This window comes from Chaetodon auriga, chromosome 12 (assembly GCF_051107435.1).
Source record: "Chaetodon auriga isolate fChaAug3 chromosome 12, fChaAug3.hap1, whole genome shotgun sequence".
Classification (NCBI taxonomy): Eukaryota; Metazoa; Chordata; class Actinopteri; order Chaetodontiformes; family Chaetodontidae; genus Chaetodon; species Chaetodon auriga.
Window position 1 is genome coordinate 12272784 of NC_135085.1, and position 23943 is coordinate 12296726.

The 23943-nt window shown below is 43.9% G+C and overlaps 2 protein-coding genes across 2 annotated transcripts in view; one reads left to right on the forward strand and one right to left on the reverse strand.

The window, feature by feature from the left end:
• On the forward strand, window positions 1-16059 carry stk11 (serine/threonine kinase 11). The gene is made up of 11 exons (XM_076744571.1): window positions 1-180; window positions 1030-2011; window positions 7596-7679; window positions 7878-7967; window positions 8287-8419; window positions 8586-8722; window positions 10115-10242; window positions 11529-11586; window positions 11757-11950; window positions 13465-13709; window positions 14560-16059. Exons 2-10 carry the CDS (start codon window positions 1728-1730, stop codon window positions 13671-13673), a joined length of 1317 nt encoding a protein of 438 aa, XP_076600686.1. The 5' UTR covers window positions 1-180; window positions 1030-1727; the 3' UTR covers window positions 13674-13709; window positions 14560-16059.
• The window catches only part of cbarpa (CACN subunit beta associated regulatory protein a), a 13458-nt gene continuing 5414 nt past the window's right edge, over window positions 15900-23943 (reverse strand). The window contains exons 4-11 of the mRNA XM_076744570.1: window positions 22162-22307; window positions 21909-21970; window positions 21645-21804; window positions 21372-21552; window positions 21141-21284; window positions 20118-20316; window positions 19790-19994; window positions 15900-19706 (exon numbers count right to left, since the gene is read on the reverse strand). Of these exons, the coding sequence (XP_076600685.1) occupies window positions 17825-19706; window positions 19790-19994; window positions 20118-20316; window positions 21141-21284; window positions 21372-21552; window positions 21645-21804; window positions 21909-21970; window positions 22162-22307 (2979 nt within the window). The 3' untranslated portion in view covers window positions 15900-17824. The remainder of the gene's footprint in view (window positions 19707-19789; window positions 19995-20117; window positions 20317-21140; window positions 21285-21371; window positions 21553-21644; window positions 21805-21908; window positions 21971-22161; window positions 22308-23943) is intronic.

The following is a 23943-nucleotide window of genomic DNA, read 5'->3' on the forward strand; positions in this document are numbered from 1 at the left end:
CAGCGCGAGTTGGGGGGGAGGTAAACAAGATGGCGACAACCTGAGTGGCAAGAGTAACACGAAGAGTCAGAAAATTTAACTGATATCTTGCCAGACCCCAGTAAAACATTTGCTTCACCGAGGACGGACACACAAAGAGGAAATAAACCTGCAACTGAAACTAGATTCATATGGAGCCAGGTGAGACCCGGTATTTGGAGTTAACTTGTTAGCGTTAGCTCTTTAACTAGCTAGCTAGCAATTTACATTGGAATCTGAACGGCTTGCTAGCCAACGCAACTCCGGTTAGCTTGTGTTAGCTGGCTGTATCTGGTTTGTTTTTCTGGTGACGGGGGCTGGTTTTGATGTTAGAGCTGATGTGGGTTTCGCTGTTGGGTGAACATAATGCAGTACAACCAGAGAATAATACCCCTCACTCACATTGCCGCTGCTCCACCGGTAAATGAGGTGAAGTTGGCTATCGCTAATCTTAACGTCAGGCAAAGTTGGCTAGCTAGCGCTGCTCAACCATCGTTAGCTACAGTTTTGTGACGACGTTTCGGTTATCCCCCCCAGGTGTCCACCGTCAGTCCTTAACTACATTAAATTAGTTGTCAGTGTTTTAAAGCAGGCTTCTGGGTTAAAACCTGTAATGGCGGCTTAAGGTGTGCATATCGAGGAACCACAAAGTGAGAGTTAATATTGGTAAGCTAGCATAGTTCATTCAAGCAGACGTGCTATGTTAGCTTACGAGCTAACTAACTGTTAATACTTAAAAGTATATGTAAATTTCATCTGAGCAAACGCCACTGTCAATCGTAACCCAAATACTAACCCGTTTAATTAAAGTAGGGTGCTAAATCCTTTCTTTTATAAATTAGAATACCTTCGTGTCTGATGTGAACCTCATTGCAGAATGGAAACCCAGTAAGGTTATCCGGTCAGTTGGTGTGTGGACAGGTTGTTTACCAAGGAGAGCTAACTTGGTTCAGAAGCAAGTGAAAGCCATGTGTATATTTTCAATAATGTTTAAATGACCTCTGTTTTCAGGCACAAGGCAGTAGGAACCGTGGTGGCATGGAGGACACCTGAGGACTGTTGGACACATTGGATGGCTCAGTCGACCTCTGAGAGCCGGGCAGAGACCAGAATTTGGACTGACTGACTCATGCATTTGGCCTGTATATCTGTGCCCAGATTCAATCCATCTGTACGCACATATACACCTTGAGGAAAACTATGACATGAAGCATGGAGCTCTGACAGAAATGCTGTGCTACCTGGCCTCGAAGCAAGACTGGTTGCCTCTACCTGAGGCTGTATGGTACTAAATTCATATAGAGGTGATTTGGAGTTTAGGAGAGCAAAATAACATTTTAGAATCACAATTTTCTCATTTCTCTTCAGCTGCAGTTGTCACAGATGTAGTACAAAATGCACCGTATAAAGCACTAACTCGCCACTGGACCCAACAGGTTCTTCTCCTCTGTTCGCACCCCTTGAGTAAAAAGAGCCCTGATGTTTACAAATTGGGATTGATCCCTCACTTCATCCCTCAACTCTCAGGCCTGATTACTCCCTCTCCCATGTTCAGTATTTTGTAATTCATCTGTATTCCATCTTGTGGAATTAAATTACTTGGCTCAGAGCTGAAGGCTTATCAGTGGATTACTCTCCAGCTGCAAGTGTAGCTATTTGCGAACATTTTTGCACAGGAAGCTTAAGCTGTGGCTGCAGAACTAGCAGTCATGAGTACCAGCGAGCTGCATCATCTTGACTATCTAAATGAAAATGAACTGATGGAGATGGATACTTTCATTCACCGCATTGACTCTACAGAGGTGATCTACCAGCCACGGAGGAAGAGGGCAAAGTTGATAGGAAAGTACTTGATGGGAGATCTGCTAGGGGAGGGATCTTATGGCAAAGTGAAAGAGATGCTGGACTCAGAGACACTTTGTCGTAGGGCTGTAAAAATACTGAAGAAGAAGAAGCTGAGGAGGATTCCCAATGGAGAAGCCAATGTGAAAAAGTGAGTCTTTTTTGGGTTTTTCAATCTGTTTTGTTTAACCCTTTATCTTCCCCTTTCCTTTGCACTCTTCTTTATGACAGTTTAAGCCAAAACACCAGTTTCACTGACTTCTTACCATTGCACTGTGATTTGCATGCAAAGATGCAAGCTTTTTTCAGGCATAGTCAGTTATCCTGAGATATAATAGCATTGGCTTGACTATAATCCTTGACCTTAATCAGTTCATTAATGTGAGTCTCCCCACTGAAAGTCAAATCAATCTGACAACTGTCAACAGGGCTTCTCATGACTGTCACAATGCAATCACCCTTCATGCCACAGTCTCTCTTAAACCATTCTTCCCTGTGCAGACCTCTTAACTTCCATTTTGACCAGCAATTTGAATATTTAATTTGGCATTTAGGATACTTGACAGGATGTTTGTTGTCTTTTCCTATTTAGACACATACATTTTTATGTCTTCAGAAAAAAAAGCAACAGATGCCATTCAGTCAGTTCTCAAAAGTGTAGAGGTTCAGCGCCTGTTCATACAAATGAGACAGTAATTTGTATGGCCAGTTATGAACTGCGTGTGACAATGGGAACAGAGTCTCAGTTCCTGAGTTAAAATGTCAATAGTATGTTAAAGGAGGGAATAGTGGGATACTGTACCTGTACTTCAGAAAGTGTTTATATGCAAGTGAGTGGGTCAGTGTCAAGTTTTTGTAAAACCCAGTTAAAACAACACATAGACAAGATATGTTGTTGCTGTAATCGAGGTGAAGTTAAAAAAAAAAACAAAAAACAGCTAGGTCTTTTCTAGAGAAACAGCGTCTTTGTGTCTCTGTGATTTAGCAGTCATGTCCATATATTCAGTCTTTTTTCTGCATCCCCTGCTTCCTGATGAGTATCAGAAGTTTTAATCACACAGTAGTTTATTAAATACTACTTCAGCCTTTCACCGAGGGCCTTTGCTAATTATAGGGGAAGCTTTAGAAAACTGTCAAAATGAGTTCACACAGAGAAAGAAGAACTGCAAGATGGCATGTTTCTAGGCCACAGTCAAGACGGCAGAAGAGAGATGAAAAGCCTGTGATGACAGCTCAGTAAGAACCATTTTGTTGGGATTACAGTAGCTTGTATTTATCAGGTATCCAGGCTAACTTTACTGGAGTTCATCCCAGGATATTGTTAACTAGATTTTGAAAGTCTCCAACAGAAAAGTGCCATTTCCTCTCTTCTGCATCCCTCCAAAGCTAAATCCCCAAAACAAATGAATGCACACAGCCATACTACTTATGAGAGAGCGTTGGAGAGAGGGGTAGTGATGAGAAAACCAGTTCATTTAATAAATGCATAAAAAACACTGTTAAATGCTACAATCAAACAAGCTAAATAGCCGTAATGAGCGTACCTTTCAGACTTTCAGTCCGAATCGGCTAACTGTCCTGACAGTTACTGCTGACTGCTGTGGGTGTGTGCTTTGTGCTCACTCGATCTTCAGCTCAAGGGATGTGTACTGTGCTCAGAGGGCAGTGCATTGTTGTCTTTGCAAACACTATTACTGCCTCAAGGCAAATTCACATGTAAGAAAACACCTAATGTTATAATAACGAACATAAACAACAAACATGGCCATTGTGAATACTCATCGTTGTCAAGGCAGCATGTTAGTATTGGGAAGTTTTGGCTGTACTTTCTCTGACATTCTTGTGAGATTAGCTTGCTATAGCTTTAATGATATATCCGCCAAGCCTCATGGAAGACTCTTCTCATTCGCAATTAGTTTACAGGCAAAGTGCATATGGCGAGGGGATCCAGTCACTTCATTGCTACAGACCTGAAACAGTGACAGATACCAGACATTTTTTTCTTTTTTTAATCAAAGCATTTGCTTTTTTGTTTGCAGTCAAGATTTAAAGGGAATTTCAACAAATGTAACAAAAATGGATTTTCTCCGCTCAGTCCACAGTTAGTTGGGACTAAAAGCAGCCTGTCAGCAGCTCGACAGCAGCAGCTGCAGTCCTCCATCAACGTCTACAGTGGACTCCATCAGCTTTAGTACTGCCTTGCACTTAGGAGTGCTTTGAGAGTGCTCGCACTCCAATCCAACATGTATTAACATGATTAATTTGGGGAAAAAAATAGATTTGATGTCCAAAACGATGCTTCAGGTCGCTTTAAAGACTGTGATGTGTAAGCTGTCTGTCCGATGTACTGCATTGAATAATACTGAAGTGAATGTGTTTCATGAGATGAATGACTCAAAAATTTCGATGAAAAACCACAACCTGCAAAGGCAGGGTGTGAAAGTTAGAGGAGACAATGTTAACAGGACTGCTCTATAGGGCTATTCTTAGCAGCTAACTATACTGCAAATGACCAACAAGCTTGACAGTAAAACTTTGTTGCAAAACGATACTTGATACCTCTTAGGATACCACAGCAAAAAGGAAAAAAAAAAAAAACATCCAAGGCGCACAAAATAGGGTGATGTATTTTTTTTACACCCTTTATTATACACTTAAATCATCACTGTTGCAGTCCTCTGCTGTAAGAAGTTGACAGAGATGCATATAATTGAAGTGTCACTGACGATATGCTGTTTGAAGCATATCTGTTTTGTAAAAGTACCAGTAATGAAAAGCATACAAGAACATTCCCAAGACTCAATATCTCAGTACGGTCAGACATAATACATCCTTGTGAGAAGGCCATTGAGAGACCTATGATGGCTCTCAACAGGGCTGCATAGTTCTATGGGAGACACTGTGCATGCTACCACTGTTGGAAAAAAAACACTCCTAAGGCAGTGTGGTTAGTGCTTGGCAGAAATGAAGGTAGAGGGTAAACTAAAACAAGCAAAACAGAGAAATCCTTGTCCCTTGTTCTCCTCTCCACCACTGCCTCCACACTTTCAAGTTCCAACCTGATAACCTAGCAGCCTTACATAACATCTTATGGAGATAGCTGGCCTCCAAGCCTTGATGTCTGATAGAGCTACAGACTGGTAGAAGATCTGCGGGAGCCTGTTGCACACACTGAAGGAGTCTCCTCAGGAAGAATTGTCTGCTCTGTCCCCTCCTAAGGAGGTCTTCAGTGTTATGTGTCCAGTCCAGTTTTTTTATGAACTTGGACCCCAAGATTGTCGTGTGAGTCCACCTTCTTCACTTGTTCTCCCTGGATAATACCCAGGACAGGGGGCCTCCTGTTCCTCTGGCAGTCCACCACAACCTCATTGGTTCTGGTGATATTGAGCTTCAGGTGATTGTTGTTGCACCATGTGATGAAGCTCTCTATCAGTCCTTGGTATTCCTCTGTAAAAATAGCGTCTAAGTGAAGACAGCATCTTTCTCACTGGAAATTATTCACTGGAATCATACATGTCCATACAGTGATAACTTCCATTTTGGAGTCCATCCAGACATATATGAGTCTGGATGGACATGAATGTCAGTGCAACTTGACTGGTTGGTGGAGGAATCACAACTGCGAGGCAATAATTCAAATTTTTGTCCTGGCTATATTTATATTTTTAGCACAAAGCTGCAGTGGTAGACTACATGCTTGTGTCACATTCTTAATAAGACCACAGTCATGGTCCTTGATATGTGAAACTGATTTATCTATTTTTCCTGTGCTTTTTCTACATCTGTCTCATTTGATGGGGGCCGCATGTTTTGCAGCCTGATGAAGCTGGATCCTCAAGCCTGTAAAGGCCCGTCTGTGTGTGGATGCCATAGTAGCCTCCAGCCTCCCCATTATGCTCCTGTCTGGCATTCCTGTCTGCCAAACACTTCCTGCTTTTACAGGGTTGCCACGGGGATGGGCATGCTCATGCTGGCATTGATTGAGAAATGCCACTCCTGTTTCTACGGCAACACCCCAAGAATGCCTTGCCCTGGTCTGGAACGACAGCAGCGCACATAGACACACACACATACCCTAAACCAGACTGACTCTGGTCCAGCACGGTGCAGATTGTGATCCGTTGTTTATGTTGCCAATGTGTGTCAGAGTAGCTGCCATATCGCTGAGTGCTGAAATCCTTTCAGCTGTGCAGCCTGCAGGCCTTGAACACACAAGGTCCATCAGTGCACGTTTGAACTCGGGAACTGCAGATGGACTGCAGTACGGTCCTTAGTGGCAGTGTTTTATGATTTGTTTTATGGGAACAAGCCATGATGCAGATGCAGCTTAGTTTGCTACGTTTCAGACATTTCATTTGTCCTCACCATTGCACTGAATAGCAGAGATGATGTACAGCTTGAAAGGAGGCTATTCATTATGACTTGCCATATTTTAATCACAGTTCTGTTTTTATGTGTGCATGAGGCGGCTTTTTACCAGTTCAGTGATGCAGCAGTAACTGCTTGTGTGTGTCAGTGTGCAAGTGAGAGGCTGACTCTGCCCAGAATATCCATTTGTCAGTAGTAAGACTGTGTATTAGGCAGAGGACTGACACAGCTCATAGAGTGCAGGGTGATGAGGGACAGAAAAGCTCCAAAGAGTTTTTTGGGAGATTGTGTCAATGTAAAAAAGAAGAAGACAGATGATGCCTCAGCACTGTAGAGGCCATAAGATTTTAATTTCTTTTTGCCGCAGCCGCACTTCCTTTATTGCTTTGACCTGTTATTGCGTCATACCTTAAATCACATATTTCCAGGAGCGGTGGGGGAAAGCCTAATTAAAGAAGAATCAAGATTTTTTTTTATCTACTACAATTCTAGATACAGTATATTGACAGAGACAATGATTTGATTCCATTTCATTTTTCAAATATGACTTCTCCACAGTAAACATGCAGTGTTGATGAAACTGTCATGACAGAACTCTGCTGCGAGCATATAGAGGGCCGTCATGTTAGACACGGCTGGGGTTGGTGCTGTTAAGCTGACATATGTACACAGAAAAGTGTGTACAAGCATGTAGTATTTTTATTCAAACAAGTTATTTTAGCTGCTGCTAAGTAAAATACATTACTGGCAGTCAGCAGTAATGTGAACAGTGTGACGGTGAGAGAAATGGTAATATTTGAATCTAGTTACAAGATTCTCATCTTTCATTGTGAGGAAAAATCTTAGCGTTTCCTCTCTGTGTGGATGTGAGTTGTATGTCTCGGGCGGTCTGTGGTTTGTACTTTGTGTGCTTCCCATCCAGATCAAAATTCATTAGTGTCCCCTCTCACAGCTCTCTGATGAATGTTGAGTCTCCTGGGGGGTTTTGCCATGCTGGTGATTTAAACATCCTCTCCTTGGGTAGCAAAGTGAACTGTCAGGTTGTCTGTCTTCATGAGACTTCTGTAATTGACTGCTGCTGCACTCAGGCAGTATAAAGTCTTGCACTGTCATTCTTGCAATTCTGTTTTCTATGACATTCCAGAAGACTCTCACATTTTGTTTTACTCTAAATTTCACAAATATACAAATTTGGTTGATCTGACTTGCCAACAACCATTGCCCCAAATGCCAGTAATGAAATCATGCTGATGTATCCTGCATTCACAGCAGACAAGAGCCAGTATAAAATAACCTGTCACTCCCTTTCATGTATGTTTTGGTAAATATTTTTTTTGCATCTTTTTTGTTATTGTGTGCTTATACAGGGAGATTCAGCTGCTAAGAAGACTCCAACACAAGAATGTGATTCAGTTGGTGGATGTGCTCTACAATGAAGAGAAGCAGAAAATATATCCTTATGTTGCTAAATGAGTGCATATGAGCTGATTTTTGATATTTAATGGTTTCAGATAGTAGTCCTTGCTGTTTGTGGGGGTTATGTCCCCACCTAAATGTTTCTGTGTGTTGCTTATCAGCGTTATAATTGGATCACTTTATTAAAGGATCTATTTGTTTGGTTTGGCAAATCCCCTTGACTCCTGACTTACGTATATGGTAATGGAGTATTGCGTTTGTGGGATGCAAGAAATGCTGGACAGCGTCCCAGAAAAAAGGTTTCCAGTATTTCAAGCTCACGGGTAAGTCTCCGTTATTCTCTCCCCTCTCTGCTCTCTCTTTTTTTTCAGTCTCTGCTATATTTAGTTTGAGCCTCTCTGCAGCCATTGCTCCTGGCCTAAGTTTAGTTCCACGACTGCAGGGCCTCTACTGTTACAATAACTGACCATAGATTGTGTGAATCACTGGTCACTGCTGGAAAGCCGCTAAAGCTAAAGGACAAAGAAATGACGCTTTATCTGACTGCACTGATAAATTGTTTAATATGCCATTTGTTTAGTTTCGAACACTTCTGCTCCTCTTTTAATTGTATCCACCAACCCCTCTGTTTCTTTTTTTTAGGTACTTTTGCCAACTCTTAGATGGCCTTGAATATTTGCACAGCCAGGGAATAGTTCACAAAGACATTAAACCAGGGAATCTGCTGCTGACCACAGACGGGGCACTTAAAATCTCTGACCTGGGAGTAGCAGAGGTGAGCTTGGGCTGCAGCATAATGGTATTTAACCCTTTAAGGGCTGATGAATTTTATTTTTTTTTTACCATAACTTCATCCAGTTGTTTCATGATTTATGTCCGTGGTTCTAGATGCAGAGAACCATTAACTGAAGTTCATACTAATCTTAATCAATGTTTTACAGGCCCTTCACCCATTTGCAGAGGATGACACGTGTCGCACCAGTCAGGGCTCTCCAGCCTTCCAGCCTCCAGAGATCGCCAATGGACTGGACACCTTTTCAGGGTTTAAAGTGGACATTTGGTCTGCTGGAGTAACACTGTGAGTATTCAGAGCCTCAGCTTGTCCAGGTTCTCACAAGTCAGAAAATGCTCTAAATGTCGTGTGCCATTTTAAAGGCCCAATTATGGACAGAAGATCTAAGGTTTTAATATCTAACAAAATTATAAATTGGTTGCTTGTGATATTTAATTGTCATAGAAAAAAATCTTCATTGGAGAGGGTACAGCAGCAGCCCCGAAGTTAAAAGGAATTTACAGCCATGCTCAAAGACACTTAAGAGACCACCGTAGTGATTTTCAGTCATCTACAGTGCCTTGCCTAAGTTATTACCCCCCTTAGACATTTCCACATTTTGTCATGTTTCACATGGTTTTCAAAATCATTTACACATGAAAATCTAGAAAGGCTTGAGTGCATATGTATTCACACCCTTTGCTGTGAAACCCCAAACTAAGATTAGGTGCAACCACTTTCCTTCAGAAGTCACGTGATTAGTTGAACAGAGACCACCAGTGCTCAGTTTAAGCTCAATATAAATACATCTGCTCTGTGAGGGCCTCAGAGTTTGTTAGAAGACATTACCAAACACACAGCATCATGAAGACCAAGGAGCTCAAGGATAAAGTGGAGAAATACAAAACAGTGTTAGATCATACAAAACATCCCAAACTTTGAATATCTCATGGAGTACCATTAAATCCATCATTAGAGAATGCAAAGATTGTGGCACAACAGCAGATCTTACCGAGAGAAGGCCATCCACCTAAAGTGATGGAGCGGGCAAGCAGAGAGTTAATCAGAGAAGCAACCAAGAGGCCGATGGTAACAGCAGGAGCTGAAAAGATCTGCAGCTCAGGTTGGAGAATCTGTCCATAGGACAACTATCAAGTGTGCAATTAAACTTTGTGGTCCTGGTGCAAAACGCCATGCCACTCTGCACATCATCCTCAGCGCACCATCCCCACTGTGAAACACGATGGTGGCAGCAACATCATGCTGTGGGGATGCTTATCATCAGAGAGAAGGGCACTTCTCGAAGAAAACCTGTTTCAGTCTGCAAGAGACTTGAGGCTGGGGCAGAGATTTACCTTCCAGCAGGGCAATGACCCGAAGCATAGAGCCAGAGCTACGTTGGAATGGTTTACGACAAAGAATGTCAATGTCCTAGAAAGGCCCAGTCAAAGCCCAGACGTCAAGCTGATTGAGAATCAGTGGGTGGGTGGGGTGGGAGGGGGTGGGTTACTGTTAAAAATAGCCAGAGCTGTGGCTGAAAAGTGCCTCAGTGTGTTGCTATTAGATTTTAAAGTCTGCCAACACCAGAAAGGTCAATCCAAATTCATATATTGTACATAACATTTGATATATGCAAACGTTAACAGTTTCCCGTTGTACGATACACTTATTGGTTGACTCCTACTTCTGTCCATTCAGATACAACATTACAACGAGTCTGTATCCGTTTGAGGGGGACAACATCTATAAGCTATTTGAGAACATTGGAAAAGGAGACTACACTATTCCCGAGGAGTGTGGACCCCTCCTGTCGGACCTGCTGCGAGGTGAGTGTGGTACACAGCTAAATGTCATCAGGCTTCCTCATCAAGGTGTTCACAGGGTTACATACATCTGCCCTGCTGGCTTTTTATGGTGAAAAGGTTTGCTAAAGTGTGTTCAACATTACAGAAAAGGTCTGTTGGAGGTAAAAACTTTTCGATGGAATAGGGCAGGTATGGAGTGAGAGCAGTAATAGATCACAAAAACATCCCTGCCGGTTGCACTGTGATCTTTTCTGTGTGCGTCCACTTGGTGGTGCTGTGATGTCGAAAGTCACTGTGACTGCTCAGTGTCTGAGGCTTCCTCCAAACAGTAGAAATCCCTCCGACTGTTGACGTAGTTTCCATTGATCTGGAGCCAGCAGCAGAATACTAAACACTTCATACCCGGCCAGTGCTTTTCCCAAGTGGAATGCTGCAATGCCTCTGCCACTTGTTTAAAAAAAAAAATAAAAATAAAACAGAGTCAAGAGTCTTTGCAGTAAAACGAATAATCGGCTGAATGTTAGGAAGATGATGTTTGTACCAGCAAATGAAATCCTTACATGAAGCTGAGCAATTAATATTCTGGCTTGTTATCTTTCCTCTCTTGTTATTTTACTTGTTTGAAATTGTTTGTTGTCACACGTAGCTATTTTAAATGCTGTCCCTGTTGAGGTGAATTAAATGTTTAACCGTAAATAGGGGAAAAAAGCTGCCACATTCTGGTGCTGTTATAACTCATCGAGCCTCCGTCCCCATTTTGTGTGAGCGTGTGACGTCTGTGTGTGATGACGCAGCACCTTAGAGATAGTCAGTCCATAATTACATGGTCTAAAATAAGCCCAGTGCCACAAAAGGTGTCCTTCAGCAGGCGTAGCACTACTATCAGCACTCTGCATGCTGCCCCTCTCTGCCTGCCGGGAGACAATTACATTATTAGGTCTGGATAGGCACTGCATCACTGCTGCCTTATCACACTGACATTCTGCTTTTCCCACACATTCAGCTCACATTATGATAATTAAGGGACAATATCTTCATTACAGTTGTACAGCTGTTATGCTACTCGTATTGATGTTTCTTTACTGTACCTCACTGACTCTTTAAGATTTGCAGGATGCCTTGACACACAGCGATGAATGAGATTATCACTTGCATTAATTAATATTCCTTGAATGAGTTTATCGCCTGTCTGCTGTTCACTCACTGCTGTGGCCTCCTGCCAGTTAAGGTTAAACACTCAACAGGAAGAGATGTGAGTGAAGGTTTCAGGTTTGTTTGGATTCAGGTTATGATTTTTTGTTTTTCAGGAATGCTTGAGTATGACCCTGCAAAGAGGTTCTCCATACAGAACATAAGGCAACACAAGTGAGTGGTTTAGTCTGAATTATCATGTGTTCAATGATGGATGGCAGCATATCTACTATTGAAGATATAAAAAAATGAGGATAAGTGAGACTCCTGACCTACAATGAGCATTTAGAAAACATATTGATCTGTTACTTACATGTCTGGTTCCTCCCCCCCGTCCCTTGAAGCTGGGTGCGTAAGAAACACCCTCCGTCTGAGCCCCCTGTGCCCATCCCTGCCAGCGCAGAGAGCAGGGATCCTTGGCGGAGTATGACAGTGGTTCCCTACCTGGAGGATCTGCACGGTTACACAGAGGATGATGACGACGAGCTCTACGACGGAGAGGATGAGATCATATACACTCAGGACTTCACAGTGCCAGGTGAGAGTGACATCAGGTGATTCTTACAGATGAAGTTGATTTTGTGTGCGTGTGGGGGGGAGTCAGTGATTAGTGATTGTCTTTTTTTTTTTTTTTCTTTTTTCTTCTTTTTATTGGGCCTGTCCATTACATTATTTTCTGTCCCCCATTGAACAAAATAATTTCCGCAACTCACTAAAACTGCAACTCGGTGAGGTAAAGAAAGGCGCACTTCAGATGCCTCTCTTTATGGAGCAGGACAGTCGGGCTGAATTACCTCTTCATTCATTCAGCCTGAGGTTTGTTCACGTTAGCCAATTGTCTGTTGGAGGGATGGCCCAGGCATTATTTAGACATTTATACATCTACTGGGTAGCGTCTGGAAAACAATTACTATGGATACAACAAGTTTTAAAATGTAGTCATTTTATTTCCAATGTTATTTCTTCTACAAGGAGCAGGCGTGGCTGCATTGGCCACATCCAACAGGCCACTTGAACGTTTCATCTGGAAGCAGCTAACCGCATGCTGCTGGAGTAATGATGAGACTGTTCCCACAGTTATGACCAGGGATAATGTTATGACAGCACAGCAGCTACTCGCCTGGCTGATGAAGTGCGTCTACTATTTGTCACCAACACTTGTCTTTTTTGACTCAGTCTGCTTCTGTGCCACAGCTCAAAGAACTGTTCCACTCTTCTGCTGTCCCACCTGACAGCAGCAGCCTCAGCGTGTGTGCAAACCTTAGCCGGGTGTTACGCTAACTTTTGGATAAATAGATAATGACATCTTAATATTTGATATAATTTGTTTCCCCAACTCTTCTTTTATCATTTCCCCCCGAATTCAGATCCTTTATCTGTTGCTAGGCAACAGCCTGTCATGATACATGCAGCAGGCGGTGTTGAGTATCTAGAAGTGGTGCCCCATATAAAAACCGAACGGAGCTGCAGAATGTGAATGAAGTGATCTAAAAATAGTCCTGTTGTAATGGTTCTGGTGTGGGAGTATGAATGGTTTTCCAGGGTTCACTCCCACACATACTGAGCGCTGTTGCTCATTGGACACTTCACATGAATGAAATAATGGTGTGTATGATAAATCAAACAACAGTTTGACCCTATGTTTCCCTTTAGCAGTAACTACATCTAATCTCTGTTCATTTTCTCCTCGGTGTTACAGTTTTTGCAGGGTGAGGAAAGTTTCTCAAGGCCCCAGCTACACGCAGGCACACACACGGACACACACACACACACACACACCCCTCAGCTCAAGTCACATTAATGGCCCATTTTCCTCTCAGTGGACTTCCTGTTGTTGTAGGTTACTATTTATCTTGTGGTTGTCTGACCTGACATTTTACTGGTGCTGCTGACAAATTACCTTTCTCATGGTCCCCTCTTAAAACACACGCTGACAGTTTTTACAAAAGCAGGTCTGTGGTAATTCCCCGTAATGCTACCACTCTTGCTGTTGCTGTTACATCATGTTGGCTAGATTTATCTTACATTTAACGTGTGTGCGTGCACCTTTAGGACAAGTGGCCGAAGAAGATCGGGATCAGGGGCACACAGACCACAGTCCTGCTCTTGCCAAGCCAGTTTGTGTGAATGGGACAGAGGGGGGGGCTCTGAACAGCAAGGCCAAAGCAGAGCGTCGATCCTCCTCTTCATCCAACCCCTCACGTAAAGGAGTCTCCACAGCCAGCAAGATCCGTAAGCTCTCCACCTGCAAACAGCAATGACCCCCTCCCCTTCCTCCTTCGGCAACAACCGACCCGGTGAGTGTGTAGACTACTAACAAAAGCTCCAACGCAACTGTGCTTCACAAGTGCTTAGAGGACACATTTTAATACAGCAGAAAGAGGGACAAGATTAAGATAAACAACTAAGGAGAGCAGGTGCAGCAGATCCAGATGAAAAGATTGGAGGAGTGAGATGAGAATTCGTTAGAACAGACGGAGATGTAGAGACGAGTACAGGGCAGGAGGAGGAAGAGGAAACCAGGGAGGGGAGAGAGGATTTGTGTTGATATTCTGCAAGCAGTGCTCTGACTCACCACCACTCCCCAGGCAACCACAGGGGCGGTTTTCTATACTGTCTCAAAAACTAGATCTGGACTGGGCCGGTCTTGGAGCATCGCTTTCTCTATTCTCTGTCAGCATTGATCTCGATTGTAACCTTCCAGGGGTTTGTCAGTGGCCCCCATTCAGGCGTAGAAGTGGGGCAGAATTATGCTGCAAGCGCGCACACCGCTTTAACAGGTTGTCCTCCTCTCTTTCCAGTTACCACCCACAGTTTGCTCTTTCAATCTCTCACAAATACAAACCACTGACGACGTAAGGCTGTTTGTCATGGGTGCACTGCAGAGGAGATACTGTGTATTAATTTGTTCAGGCGATGACTCACCCTGGATGAGATGAAGTAGGCTGTGGGATGTTTGTCTCTCTCTTTCTCACCGTGTCGATGAGTCTCTCCGTGTTAACAGCACCAATTAGTGCTTTCATCTTTTAATTCTGTGACACTGTTCACTTTTAACTCAGGGAAACTTGCTTTTGGTCATGATATGTGATGAGATGAAGTAAAAATCCACCAGACGTCTGTTACACTCTGTATCTGTGTCCCCGTCAGGTTGATCTGTCCCCGTCCTTCTGTGTACGGAGTCCTCACAGTCGTGAGAGAAACCTGCTGACGTTAATGCCCCCCATACCTCCTTGGACCACTGGCCTGCAGAGTCTTTTGAAGATGCGATATGAGTGACGGGGAGGAGGAGGACAGCATGAAATGTTCTTTTTGCTCTGAGACTGAGGCACTGGCTGTGAAGATGTTTTTTTTTTTTCCTTCCATACTTTGGCTCCTTTCAACTCCTGTCATCCACCTCTGTCATCTAGTCACCGCCCCTCTCCATGCTGCCATCCTCTTAGGAGGGCAAAGTGTTGCACCGGACGTTACAAACACCATCACCCTTGTACCCCACCCAGCCACCCCCTCTACCCCACCTTCTGTTTCTTTGACCTTTGTTTTTACCGAACCCTAATGGCAGTTTTTAAGACACATTGTGATGTGTAAAAAATTAAAGAGAAAAAAAAATGACAAAAGTTATAATTCTATATTTAGATCTATGATGAGAATAATTATGATAGTACTCTACTACCACCAACATAAAAAAAACTGCATGCTGTACAGAGCTGGAAGAAAGGGAAAGTGCGTGGTTTGTGGACAGACGGACAGACTGAAGCCTTGAAACTCACCGCTGACCTGTTGGGGATTTTTGATTTCCATTTAGGTTTTTTTCTTTTTCTTTTTTCCAATGAATATTTTTTAATTATTATTTATATAAAATATGTCCCAAACAGGCTCTTTTGTTGGATGATCCTTTCTGTTTAACTTTGAGTTGAGCATATTTTTATTATGCAATACACCTCAGTGGTTCATATCCCGTTTTTTTTTTTTTTTGTTTATTATTATTATTTTACGTGTCCTTTACAAGGTCATGCTTTGTTAGGAACACTCCACTCGTCTGTCTCAGCTAGTTTGTAGTAGAATATCAAGCGCCGATGCCGCTCAGCTGCAGGCGGTGTGCCGTCACCCAGTCTCCTGTTCTCCAGTGACGCTCTTTGTTGTGCCGATCACATCAGTGGGAGCCCTTCCCCCCTCTTACGCAGCCAGGACCATCATCAGCCCCTCGCTGGGAATAGATCAGAGAGCAGGTGAGTCACTAGTCTGAGGGAGGGAGAGAGCAGCGCTTATCACGTCAGCAAGGTCGACAAAGAGGTTCGCCGCTCAACGAGACACACAAGGAGAAACGTGGGGAGTATGAATAGATGTCGGCAAGAATATTTCAGCGGTGTGATTAGTGTGTGAGGACATCTTTTGCTTTCTGTTCTCATGGTAATGATTCTGTTGTTTTGACAGTTTCACACCGTACATCAGCTGACATGAATCACATTACAACAGCATAAAACCACGGGTGAGGGAGTCACTTTTTCTTTTTTTTTTAATTCAGAAAAATGTTCAGTCCAAAATGAATGTGTGCCTCAGTTGGTCCCACAAGGTCTAGCCTTTGTCAAGGCTGCAAGACATTTGAATTTTCTGCACTGCTAGGTTTATAATAAAGCAGATGGTTCACCATGAATGACAAAGATATGAGTTTCATAAGATACACACACACACACACACACACACATACACACACATACATGTCCTGTAGCTCAAACTCAAGTCTGTGAAAGGAATCAGAATAAGCCGTACCTACCATTGCAGTTTCCCAGGTGACAGTCTTTATCACACATTATAACATGCAGCAGTTCTCTCATGTTGAAGAGATACAAGTTGACATGAATGCAGAATAAATAATTACACTTTACATCCATACTGAGCAGAGAGAAAGCCTGTGAGATCGCCAGGTTTAACACGTTAAGACACCATGTCTGCAGGATATTAAAGGGCAAGGCTGACAATATTCTATATTTTCTTGATGTCAACATATCGTGGAAACAACTGGTAAGGTGTTTATCTTAATATTATTATTGTTTTAAAATGGTCACAAATATCTGATTTTTCCCTAATACTAAATTGCCTAAGACAGCTGGGCACTGTCACTTCTAACAAATGTTGCTTGAATAGGAGTAAATTGTTCATTTTGGGGGCACTATTTTCAGCTGCGGATTAATACACATTTGTATTTGTAATGTATATTTAGGGCATTTTTTTTTATATAGTTTGGAGCTCCATGATGCAGAGGAAGAAGCTATTAGGCTACACATATAGTTCTTGAGGAAAGGATAAATTGTTTTTGTCTTTTTATGGCATTTGTTGACAAAAAGAAAATATAGAATTTAACCGAGAGTTATCTTTATTTAGTAATACAGAGTGAGTATATCCCATTCTGCTGGGATTTGGCCACAAACACTACCTGTGCTGTTTCAGCCTCCGTTCTCACAGCCTCAACTGCCATTGGACCATCTGTCTAAAAGCCTGAGAGGCTCCTTTGTCAGTCACTGTAGGTATCATCTGTCTTTCTCCCCCTCAGAGTCGTAGCAGTGATGTAACACTCCACTCGAGCCCACGGAAGCTCCTGGATACCACCTCCTTAATAATGATGAGTAACAGGGACAGATGACTAACAATCCTATAAAAATAGATGAAATATGAGTATAAAAATTCTTAATGCACGTATTTTCGACCGCTGTGTTGGCTGTATAGTCTGGGCATCCCATCTGTTTGTTTAGTGTGCGTAATTCTCCAGGTCTGCTGATATGGTGTTGATGAGAGAGGGCTGCAAGCACTGAAGAAGAATTATGTGGTGTTTCTTTACATGGTCAGTGTAAAACCACAAGCTTTCATGGAGACGATCGAGACAAGAAGGACACTTGAGGAGGATGAGGTTTGAAAACGAGAGAAATGGGCGACAGAAACTCCATCATTATCTTTCTTCCATCAAAGTGCTTTTTGTTTTCAAGTTAAAACTGTACAGTATTCACAGACAAATTGTTTGGACATACAGTAGCATGCTGAAAATTCACAGTTAATTCTGAAAATATTTTTTTCTAAAGATGGGCCTATATTTTCAAAGCTATGTAAATGGATGCATTTGATTTTTAAGAACGGTTACCAATGAAAAGGGGCATCACATGTCACATGGTGTCACAGTGGAAATTAAGGTCTGAATGGAAAAGCTGAAAGAGACTGGCCAAGAAGGTGCTTCTGTCCTCTCTGTGTTTTGATGCACCAGTTATCAGACCATGTTCATTTTGAAGATCTGTCCAAATGTAAGGGACCAAGTATCCAACACGTGATGATGTTTGAAGCGTTATAGACCATGTTGTTAAAGTCTGTCATCTTTAGATAATGGATTTGAAATAAAGTTGACGAAGAAGATGGGATTGTTAACAGGTTATATGGGGCTGAAGCCAGGCGAGGCTGTGTGAGACACTGTAAGCACGCGCTCCGTTCCTCCCTGGCCGAGTTTCTCTGCACTGCGCAGGCCACTGTACAGCCTCTCTTCCACTGACATCACCAGCTTGTCTGTCAGGCTGCTCTCTGCCTGCAGGGAAACCTCTGATAGAATAGCTTGACTACTGTTGTTGTTTCTGTTGTCGACTCTCGGGTCCATGTAGCTCTTCTGTGTGGTTACAGTGGTTATAGTTGTGCTTTCTGTGTCCTTTCCTGTAGAGACTTGGCAGCCGTCATCCTCAACAGTCGACTCTGCACAGCTCTTTGTTGCATCAGTGCCTTCAGAGGTTGTGTTGGCTGTACTTTCTGTGGCATCCCCTGTAGCATCTTCATGTGATGGATCTTTGCTCTCTGTGCTCTCTTTGGCTGCTTCCTCACAAGCCGCAACCTCACTGGCTTCTTCATCTGCAGCGCTCGCAATGCGTGACAGTGTGCTGTGATACCTGGTGTCCAGAGGGTAACCGGCGCTGTCACCCCTCCGGAGCGGAGTGAACCTCTGCCTCTCCAGAGATGGGGAGTACCTACCCCCAGCGCCTGACCCCGGATCGCTGTATTGCTTGTGTCTCTGCCACTGTTTCCGGAGGTGAACTCTGGATCTGTGCCTGGAGCGCAGGGGAGAATCCTGCTGGTCAAACCGTGGATCATGTCGGAGGAACTCATTGAAAAGAGCGTCTGTCTTCTCATCGATGCTGTAGTCACGGCGGCGGAGACGAGGTTGATGAGGACTAGTGGGCGGAGGGATTGGCTTCATCGGCAGAGATATCAGCTGTGATTGGGATTCTGGGGGTTTCTGAGGATGGAAGGGTTTCAGAAGTTGATATGGTTCTTGAAGGGTAAGAGACTGGCTGGCAGTTTGAGATCTCTCCTTGAGCTTCTCCTCTTTCTCAGTGCTGTCTGTCATGTTGTCCTCCAGCTCCTCCTGAAAAAGCTTGGCTTCGATGCTCTCACACACCGAACCTTTCCTCCCAGAACTGGTGAAGAACAACCGTCTCTCAGACGCCGTCTTCCCTCGAGGAGCTCCAGGAGTCCCAAAAAGCCGCATTTCCTCAGGAGCCCTGGATGGTGCTTCAATGGAGGCATAGCCACTGTCCATCTGCAGGAGCTTACGGTTCCCTGGCTCACTCTCTCCTCCCGCTCCACTTCTCATCTCACTGTCCCCTCCTGACGCCCCTCTGATTTCTCCCTCCAACATCTCTCCCTCTGCCTCTCCCTCAGGCTCATCGTCCAGGTCTTGGGACAAGCAACTGTCCAGGCCAGAGCGAGCTCCTGCACCACCGAGGGAGGAGACGCTGTCGGCATCACTGCGGATGGACTCTCGATCTGTGCTGCTCTGGTCTGAGGAGGCGTATTGCTCAAGAGAAGCTCGCAAGCTCCAGATGTCTCTGTACAGGGAGGGCGGAGCCTCCGAGCTCTCCTGGCGAATCATGAAGGAAAGAGATGAGCCAGAGTCAGCCCTTCCTCTGGCCTCAGCTCCCAACACCACCTCATCTCCATCATCTACCTCTGCCTCAATCTTTTTCCTTACATCTGATGCCCCAAGGTCTGTCTTTGTGTCTTCAGTTTTCCTTAACACGTCTTCAAACCTTTCCTGTATGGCAGATTCTTGTTGTGGCTCAAACAAGTCGTCATCTTCTAGCGACTGTAACTCGAGTCCCGTTGCTTCTGTTCTCATAACTGCACTGAACTTTGTTTCTTCTTCTACACCTGTTCCATTGGCTGTGGCCACCTCTTGCCTCAGTGCATGACAGTCATTTGTTGGAGAACAGAGATCTTTTCTTGCACTGCTGCTACCACCTACCTCCACCATGGCCTCCAGTTTTAGCCTGCACAGATGGAGAACAATCAGTTAATCAGCAAGTCTGGGAATTTCATGGTGTAAGTCATGGGATTATGGGAAGGGATGTACCTGCTGAGGAAGACTGAGGACGTGGGTGCGGTGGCGGGGTGTGACAGAGACTCCGCAGAGAGGGACTGGAGGCCACTGGTCTGGATGGGAGTATGTGGGAAAGAATCAATGACCTCATCTCGGAGAGGAGAAGAGTCGTCTTCAGTGTGATCAGTGGTTTCACTTGCTGCCCTCTGCCTCTGGAAGGGCCTTCTCTTCGGGGATCCTGATAGAAATTTGGTTGAAAAGATAGCTGTCAACTTTTTATCACCTTTTCACTTTTTTTGTTATAATGCTATTATTTTGCATCATCGACAAGCCAAAGCTTACTCATCCATTCATAACAAACCTTTGGCATCTAGGCTGGCAGCCCGGTGACTGCTGTCAAACTTCCACCTCTTGAAGTAAGGCCCTGCCCCCTCCAGACTGGCATGGCGCCGCAGTTTAGAGAAGAAATGTAGAACTGAAGTCTGGCCCGGAGCTTGAGTCAACTCTCCTCTCATCCCCCTTTCGCTCTCAGCCTCTCCCCTGTCCCCGACAGCCTCCATCTGACAGAAGAGATGAAAGAAGAGGAGGGTAGAGGGGGGTGATGAGACATTAAGGAGGGGTTGAGGCAGACGAGCTGAGATGAATCGTGATGAGCAGAGGCAAAGCCCTCAGGGGACAGCAGTTTGTCATATTGTCACTCAGCTGCAGTGATGACTGATGTTACAGTGCATCAGTAGGTTTGAGCCTGTGGCAGCTGCTTTTCACAGCTCTGTTTATCAACGGGATCAATCTGCACTGAAGAATCTATCTGTGCAAATGTGTTTCTGGCCAAACAGCCCGAATGCTGGATTACTGCAAAAAAACAATTAGTGGTTTGCAAATTTTGAGGAATTGTGTTCTTTTCATCCCGATAAAAATGTTTCAGGCAAGAAATAAAAACATGGTGAAAATGTCAGCTGTGATTTAAAATGTTTCTCTTGACAGGATGAAATTGAAAATATTGGTTTTGGCTGACAACAAAAAAACATTGAGCATCTCATCACATGTCGACAAAGACTCAGGCTTTACAGCCTGCTGTGAGGCACAGGGGTGCTTTGAGCTAGAAGCTTACTGGATGTCAGCATGCTAGCATGGCTCACAAATACAATGCTAGTATGCTGCTTTTTAACAGGTATGTTTGAAATGTTTGCCATTTTAGTTCAGCATGTTAGGATGCTAACATTGCTAAAGGGAACATCAGTAGTTTTTCAGGTAGAACAAAGTACGGGACAAATGGTGCTTTATGGAAAGTCAGGGGATCAGTTAAAACAACATTTATTGGCCTGTAGTATGTAATGATCATTTTGTAACTCTTAATACAAAGTAGAAAAAAAGGGAAACTCACTGTCTGGGACCGTGTGTGCGGTGCTTTCATGGTTAATGGGGCCTGTCTGGGGCCCTGGTCCAGGATGGTGGAGTGGTGTGGGTCCCCTGGCAGACCTCCGCTGAGGCTCTGTCCCATCCAGTCTGGGACTCTTCTCTCACCGGGCTGGAGAGAGAAATCGACGTGGGTTAGGGATGAAAAACAAACCTGATTTGGTGAAAGCTGTGAAACAAAGCAGACCCAGTATCATACCTGGTAGATGGTGAGGGGCAGTTTGGGAGCTGCAGTCTCGCTGATGTTGATGGTGCTACTCTCTGTTGAGTCACACTCCATGATGGTGAGGATCTTCAGGTCACACGGGGCCGGAGGCAGGTGAAGGTGGGTCAGTCGGGCCTTTTTCAGGTGGTGGAAGTCGCCCTCGGTCAGAGTGTACCTGGAAAAGAGGACATTTCATCAAATCTAATTCCATCAACAGCTCATCCAAATAATAAAGTAAGAACTCGTCGTAGCTCAGCTGAGCAGTACCTGCGTGCTTTGTCCTGAGTCGTCTTCTGCTCGTAAAGTGCAGATTCGTTGAAGGAGACTCTGCGGCCAGTGGACCCAGTGGAGACAAATCGTTCTGATTCTCCATCATGACAGCTAGAAGCTGAGAGAGCGTCTGATTCATCCAGATGAATGGTGATCTCTGATTGACGAAGGACAAACCGTGGGAGAGAAATAATGGAGTTAGTGACGACTGCGGACCAGAGTGCATGTACATATGAATTTTAAAAAACACACAGCTCTGACCTTGGGTGGGCTGAGAATCCTCAGCATAGGTGGTGTTTGTCTTCTCAAGGTCATCGCTGGCTCTGAAAGGAGGAATTGAGTTTTACTCTTTGTGCTCGGTCACAGAAGTGAAAACGCCTCGTCACATCACAGCTTTCAATTTCATATTCAGCACAGCTTTAATCCACTGCTGTCACAATCACGCTGGCTCCCGTAATCCTCATGCATTTGCAGACGGAGCAGGCCCGTCACTCGGCAGCGGGGGGGCACCCACCTGGAGTAGCGTCGTCCACCCATGCAGCAGCGGTGACAGAAGAGGAGCAGCAGGGAGAGCAGGACCAGCGTCCCCCCGGCAAAAACACTCAGCAGCACCAACAGCAGCACATAGTTCTCCACCTGGCCCGCAGACACAGGCACATCCTGGTGAAGAAGAAGAAAACGAGTTTAAGACCCCAGCAGAAGTACATTTTGTCAACTACTGTGCTTCAGTACAATTTAAAGGTACTTGAGTATTTCCATGTTATGCTGCTGAATACACTTTATCAAGTGTTCTGTTGGATTACTGTGTTTTGTAGATCCATCAAAAGCTAAATTGTCAGAGGGAACTACTGTACTGTAATTTAAAGTCTGCTGTAATCGACAGCTGTGGTTACTACTTGCTACAGAAGTTTTTACATATAAGGTGTAAATCCCTTATAGAATAGGAAATATATATAATTCCACTTCCACCAGCTCCAACCTTAAAATCATGCTTACATGTCAACACATTAGTAAAAATGAAATCAGATATTAAAACATACAGTGTTATCATGTTCAGTCAGACACTAGGACTCTTACTTTGGGTCGTAAAGGTACTCACTGCAAATTATAAGGCTGCTGAAGCTAGCATGTTAGCATGAAGCTGCTTTAGCAAAGCAACTTGCATTGGACATTCATTCTGCTTTTAGACGTCTGTTTTTCCATGACAACCCCTGATTCCAAAAAAGCTGGGATGAGTCTTGGTTGTATGCTCACCAGCTATTTGCTAATTTTGCTTTTAGGTACTCATCACTAAGCCATTTTAACATTACAAACATATATATGTATATATATTATACTGTATATAGTGAAAGTTTTAAATGCAGGACTTTTACTTGTGACTTTGCTTCTTCTACCACACACATACACACTGATGAAGATACACACAGAAATAAGAGGTAGAAAATAACCTTGAAACTTTCCCTTCTGAAAAAAATATGAATCTTCACAGAAAATATCAACTGTGTCACTACAAATATCAGCCTTCAAAAGCAGTGGCTGAACTCTGATACTCACTGTGCTCTGTTCTTGGGTTGCGCAACATCAATTTAATTTCCATTGCTTGTAGTCAAATGGCATTGCTGGAGCCCATAACTCATTCCTTTAGTAGCACAATATGGCAGAAACTTGCATATCTGTGCTGTCATGTTGTTTTGTTGTTGTGAGCTCTGTGGCTTCGTTAGTCCAGCTGGGACAGTAATTGATTCTTCTCCCTTCTGAGCTCTGCAGCAATGAGGAATCTCTTTGTCGCATTACGCTGTCAGATAAGTAGCGCAATATTTAATAAGGAGTGGAATTAACACTGAAAGACTTTCTTAAGTCCCTGCCTCCTCACAGTGATTCTTATCCACACACACACACACACAGTCGACAGCACAACTGCCCTCCTCTCCACTCTCTCTGATTAATACTCTCAGTCTTGGCTGAGTGAGCTTGGGGATGCTAATCGAAACGTCAGCAAGACCCTTAATTCAATTTCCCAGCTCTTCTCAATGAGGGGGAAATGAGGCCTCTGCAGGCTAAAAATGGAAATCGGAGGAGGATGCAGATGCACATGAGCAATCCCCACACCAGACTTTCCTGGCTCTTCTTCCAATGTCAGTTTTCAAAAGAGGATGAAAATAATTGGCCTTTTTTTTTTTTACCATCACAAATTCATCTATTGCAACATTTCCTGTTATATATTATATAAAGATTGTCATGCGGCTTTGAAGGAAACATCAGCATGGAGGAGCTCCTCCAAGGGCACAGACCGACC

Coding starts and splice junctions, on each gene's coding strand:
- stk11 (XM_076744571.1), top strand. CDS start 1,728: ATGAGTACCAGCGAGCTGCATCATCTTGACTATCTAAATGAAAATGAA. Junction 2,012..7,595: donor GGAGAAGCCAATGTGAAAAA/GTGAGTCTTTTT, acceptor GTGCTTATACAG/GGAGATTCAGCTGCTAAGAA. Junction 7,968..8,286: donor CCAGTATTTCAAGCTCACGG/GTAAGTCTCCGT, acceptor TCTTTTTTTTAG/GTACTTTTGCCAACTCTTAG.